Below are 5,803 nucleotides of genomic sequence, written 5' to 3'. Positions count from 1 at the left end.
GCAACAATTTTTCTTTTTGTTTTTGCTTAGTTTGTCTCTTGTCTCAGGGAAACTCAGTTCCTTGAGACGGTCCTCACACTTTTTTTGTTAGTTTTGTTTATGCCCAGGTCAACCAGGTCCGAGATTATACCTTTTGATCCCGAACCAGAGAAGACTTTTCGTTACAGATGAAATTTTCAGAGAGAAGTTGGTCAAGTGGAAGACTTCAGTACACTTAATAGCGATTACGAGCAGTTCATCTTTTCAGAATATCCGTTCTTAGAAGAGGACAACACATTTTTTGACACCGAAATTCATTTCTAGTAATAACAAAGATGCCTACTCTAGACAATCATTCTGAGCCCACTCTAGCTTCCATCCCCAAAGGATTCAAGCTTCCTACTGCTGACAATGGTACCTTTGAAATTCGCCCATCTTACATCAACTTGGTGGAGCGAAATATGTTTGGTAGGAGATCTACTGAAGATCCTAGTAAGCATATGGAGAAGTTCACCGACTATTGTTGCTCCGTTCCGCTGTCTGCTGGAGTAACTCAGGACAAAGTAAAGCAGGTTCTATTTCTTTTCTCTCTACGGGATAGTGAAGCTGAGTGGCTTCGTGACTTAGATATGGAAGCACATCCTATTACCGACTGGAATTCATTGGCTCTTGCATTCTACAAGAGATACTACCCACCACAGGGGACCAATGCTTTGAGAAGCCAAATTACAAGCTTCAAACAAGGTCCTACCGATGATCTAAATAAGGCGTGGATCTGCTTCAAGATCTGTTCCACATCATGGTTTCCAGTAAAGGTTTCTTTGCAACCAGTTCTACAACGGATTATACGATGATCATACAGCTCTCCTTGATTCTTCTGCCAACGAGAGGTTTCAAAATAACACTAATGATGCTAATGCGTGGAAGATGATAGATTGAGGATATGGCTACTCACACTACTGAGTATGGTACTCCTAGAGGTAGCCGAAGAGGGAGTGGCTCAGATAGTGCCGTTGCAGCTCAGTTGGACGCATTAACTGCCTCAATTGCGGAGATGAAGACTACCAAATTTTTGGGTAAGCAGCAGACGGTTAATGTTATGGTTCGGCATGAGGAGTCTTGTGCCCGATGCGGTATTGATGGTTATGGTGCTGCTGAATGTTTTAAGTACACTAGAGTAAGTTCATGCCTTTCAGTCTTATGGGAAAGGTAATTCTTACTCTAACTGCATGGAGCATTTGTTACTCCAGTGGTCGAGCTAGAATATCCAGAATCTCACACCACCATCGCAACAACAACCATCAAATTCTAATTATGTTATCCCTCAGAACCGTGGAAATCAGCATGGTAACTTTAATAGGCATAGCCTAGAAGGTACTCAGTTTAATAATCACCATCAACAACAGTTTCCACAACAGATGCCTCCTCTTCAACAAGCTCCGAGTAATGATATGTCTGAGATTAAAGCCATGTTACAATAGCAGATGGTGGCTTCATAGAAACATGAGGCTCTCATTACTCATTTTTTGGCTTATAACAAGATCATGGACAATCAAATTGCTCAATTGTCCGGCCAAAATTCGAGTAGAAAACCCAGTGCTCTTCCTCCTCAAGGTAAGGAAGTTTATGAGCAAGCTAATGCCATTCATTTGAGTAACGGTACTTCTTATCAAGGACCTGGGATGCCCATAGATGATGATGGTATTCAGTATATGCATCCTAAGGGGTGGGGAAATTTTCAAAATGATGATGAGGAAGGCGATAATTCCTTGCGTGTTAGGAATTCTAGAGAAAAAGAAGCTAAAAAGAGAAACACTCGATCGAGTGCCACAATAATCGATTGAGTGTCCATGTCTGATGATGACACATGTACTGTTTATAGGTCATTCGATCGAGTAGACCCAATACTCGATCGAGTGACTCCTGTAGCTGATGACGGTGTTTCAATAGTTTCAAATAAAGTCAAAGAAACCGAGCCCATTCCAATTGCACTACATTTTCCACACCGACAGCACAAATCCAAGTTGGACTAGCAGTTCAGAAGGTTTATGAAGGTAGTGAAGAATTTACAAGTGAGTGAACCTTTTACTGAATTGATCACTCAAGTGCCGGCTTATATGAAGTTCATGAAAGATATAATGACAAGGAAGCAGTCCTTTAATGAAATGGAGACGGTTGCATTTACTGAGGAATGCAGTGCTTTGCTACAGTCCCGTTCACCACCTAAGCTAACGGATCCAAGGAGTTTCTCTATTCCTTGTAATATAGGTCGTTTGTCTATCAATGAGGCTCTTTGTGATTTAGGGGCTAATGTAAGTGTAAAAAGCTAAACATGACCTTGCAGATGGCTGACCGTTCCATTAAACATCCTTTGGGTGTTTTGGACGATATTCCGGTCAGAGTGGGGATGTTTTTCATTCCACTTGACTTTTTAGTGTTAGATATGGCTAAGGACACACAAGTTCCTATCATCTTGGGAAGACCGTTCCTTCACACATCGGGGGCGGTTATAAATGTTAAGAACAGGAGACTGACACTTACTGTGGGGGATCACAAGATTAATTTCAACTTAGATAACACACTGAAACACCCCATGTTAGAAGAAACATGTCATCGGATTGATATTGTAGACATGAATATTGATGAATGTTATGCTTTATGCTTGAATAGGGATCCTCTGGAGATTTCCCTATTGACTGATGCAGCTGTTGAGACAGGTTCATGGAACCAAGAGGTGGATGAGATAGAGAAGCTGCTGACCGGAGAGGAGTGCAAACAGAAAAAGGTATATAGTTTAGGTAACCCCTCTAAGGTTACTGAGGTAAAGAAACTTGAATATAAACCCCTACCCTCTCATCTTAAGTATGTATTTCTGGATGATACTGAGATGAATCCTGTAATCGTTAATGCTAGGTTATCTGAAAACCAACTATCTGCTTTGTTGGTTGTTTTGAAAAGACATAAAAAGGCCTTTGGGTATAGCATTGATGATTTACAGGGTATTAATCCTGATTTTTGTATGCACCGTATCAATTTGGAAGAAGGCCATAAACTTAGTGCATAAGGTCAGAGGCGATTAGACCCTCCTATGCAGAATGTTGTAAGACAGGAGGTCTATAAATTGCTTGATGCAGTTATTATGTACTCTATTTATAACTCGAAATGGGTTAGCCCTGTTGAGGTAGTTCTTAAGAAGGGATGGACTACGGTTGTCACAAATGCTAAGAACGAACTAATTGCTACAAGGTTAGTGACGGGGTGGAGGATGTGCATTGACTAAAGAAAACTGAATGTAGCCACTAAGAAAGACCACTTCCCTCCCCCTTATATTGATCAGATGTTAGAACGATTGGCATGACAAAACTATTTTTGTTACCTAGATGGCTATTCAGGGTTCTTTCAAATACCCATCCATCCTGACGATCATGAAAAGACCACCTTTACCTGTCCATATGATGTATTTACATATAGGAGAATGCCTTTCGGTTTGTGTATTGCCCTAGCTATTTTTTAGCGTTGTATGATGACCATATTTTATGATTACATAGAGTCTATTATGGAAGTCTTTATAGATGATTTCAGTGTTTATGGTACTGATTTTGATGTTTGCTTGAGAAATCTGTCTAAGGTTTTATAGCGCTGTGAGGAGACCAACCTTGCGCTGAATTAGGAGAAGTGCCACTTTATGGCAACTGAAAGGGTGGTACTTGGTCATTTAGTGTCTGAACGAGGCATTCAGGTAGATAAAGCTAAAGTTGGGGTGATTGAGCGACTCCCGTACCCGGTCAATGTTAAAAGTGTGAGAAGTTTTTTTGGGTCATGCAGGGTTTTATCGCAGATTTAATGAAGATTTCTCTAAAATTTCTCAACCCTTAATTAGGCTCCTCCATAAGGATGCCCCATTTTGGTATTCTTATGAGTGTGTTCAATCTTTTGACAGGATTAAGCAGGCTTTTATCTCAGCTCCGATGATCCGATCTCCTGATTGGAGTTTGCTTTTTGAGATCATGTGTGATGCCAGTGACTATGCAATTGAAGCTGTTTTGGGCTAACGGAAGGACAAGGTGGTGTATGCCATCTATTATGCAAGTAAGACTCCAGATGATGCGCAAATTAAATATGCTACTATGGAGAAGGAGCTTCTTGCAGTTGTTTACTCTTTGGACAAATTTAAAGCCTATCTTCTGGGTTCTAAGGTGATAGTTCATACTGACCATGCAACATTGAAGTATTTATTTGCTAAGCAGGAAGCCAAACTTAGACTTATTCACTGGATTTTACTTCTACAAGAGTTTGACCTGGAGATTCGGGATAACTCTGGTGCAGAATGTAGTTGCTGACCATTTTTATCGTTTGAGGTATGAGGGGATGTCATCCCCATTGATGATTCCTTTCCGGATGACCACTTACTTGTCATTACTATGGTACTCTGTGGTTTGCTATTTATGCCAACTATGTAGTTGGAGGTATAATACCTCCAGATTTGTTCTGTCAGCAGAAGAAGAGGTTCTTGTATGATGTGAAGCGGTATTACTGGGACGGTTCGTATTTATTCCGAGAATGTGCTGATGGTATCTACAGACGGTGTATTCGTGAAAGTAAGGTACATGCTATCCTTACTCATTATCACTCTTCTTCTTATGGTTGTCATCATGGTCCGTCCAGGACATTTGCAAAGGTGATGCAGTCAGGTTTCTTCTGGTCGAGTATCTTGAAAGTTGCTACTAGCTTTGTCCGTTCTAGTGATGCATGTCAAAGAACGGGTAATATTTCGCAAAGGCATGAGATGCCTCAAACTGGTATCTTGGAGATAGATATTTTTGATGTTTGGGGTATTGACTAGCAAGGGTCGTTCCTTACATATCATGGGAACCAATATATACAAGTAGTAGTGGATTATGTCTCCAAATGGGTGGAAACCGTTGCTACTCCTACCTGTGATGCCCTGTGATGCTAAGGCAGTTGTCAAACTGTTTCAGAAGATCATTTTGCTGCAGTTTGAAGTCCCTCCTGTAGTCATTAGTGATGGTGGGAAGCATTTTAATGAGCGTCATCTTAACTCTTTATTGAAGAAATATTGTGTTACACGCCGTAAAGGCTGGGTTATCATCCACAAACTAGTGGACAGGTGGAGGTTTCTAATCGCGAATTAAAGTCCATCCTTGAGAAAGTAGTGAGCAAGAATAGGATCGATTGGAGTCGTAAGCTTGATGATACCTTATGGGCTTACCGTATTCAATTTAAAACTCCGATTGGTGCATCACCGTACCAGTTAGTATACGGGAAGGCGTGCCATATATCTGTGGAACTTGAGTACAAGGCTATGTGGGCCATCAAAGAACTAAATGTGGATCCCTCAGTGGCAGGTGAGAAAGATTGATGCACTTGAATGACCTAGATGAGTTTCAACTGCATGCCTATGATGGTGCTCGAGTGTACAAGGAGCGGACGAAGAAATGGAATGATAAGCACATCTTGCAACGGGAATTTCACGTGGGTGATAAGGTATTGTTATATAACTCTCGTTTTGCGTTTATTTCCAGGTAAGCTCAGGTCCAGATGGTTATGACCGTTTACTGTTGCTGAGGTTAACAAATTTATGTCAGTTACACTGCAAAGTGACAAAGGTAAGACCTTTAAGATGAATGAACAACGCTTAAAAGTCTATTATGAAGGTGATTATGTTGGAGTGATAGAGGTCATTGACCTCTTCACTCTTGATTCCTCTCACTAATAAGGTAATACAGTCGAGTGGGACCTCTTAAACTGGTGCTACCGGGAGGCAGCGCGGATTTTTATTGTAATTTATTTGTAATTTAGGATA

At 40.9% G+C, this 5,803-nt stretch overlaps 1 protein-coding gene across 1 annotated transcript; it reads left to right on the top strand.

Moving 5' to 3' along the window:
• The first annotated feature begins 4,106 nt into the window (after positions 1-4,106).
• On the top strand, positions 4,107-4,822 carry LOC141601992 (uncharacterized). The gene is made up of 2 exons (XM_074422300.1): positions 4,107-4,308; positions 4,440-4,822. Exons 1-2 carry the CDS (start codon positions 4,107-4,109, stop codon positions 4,820-4,822), a joined length of 585 nt encoding a protein of 194 aa, XP_074278401.1.
• Positions 4,823-5,803: the final 981 nt, after the last annotated feature.

This window comes from Silene latifolia, chromosome 9 (genome assembly GCF_048544455.1).
Source record: "Silene latifolia isolate original U9 population chromosome 9, ASM4854445v1, whole genome shotgun sequence".
In the NCBI taxonomy this organism is placed as follows: Eukaryota; Viridiplantae; Streptophyta; class Magnoliopsida; order Caryophyllales; family Caryophyllaceae; genus Silene; species Silene latifolia.
This window is presented reverse-complemented; position numbering and strand designations above follow the sequence as displayed.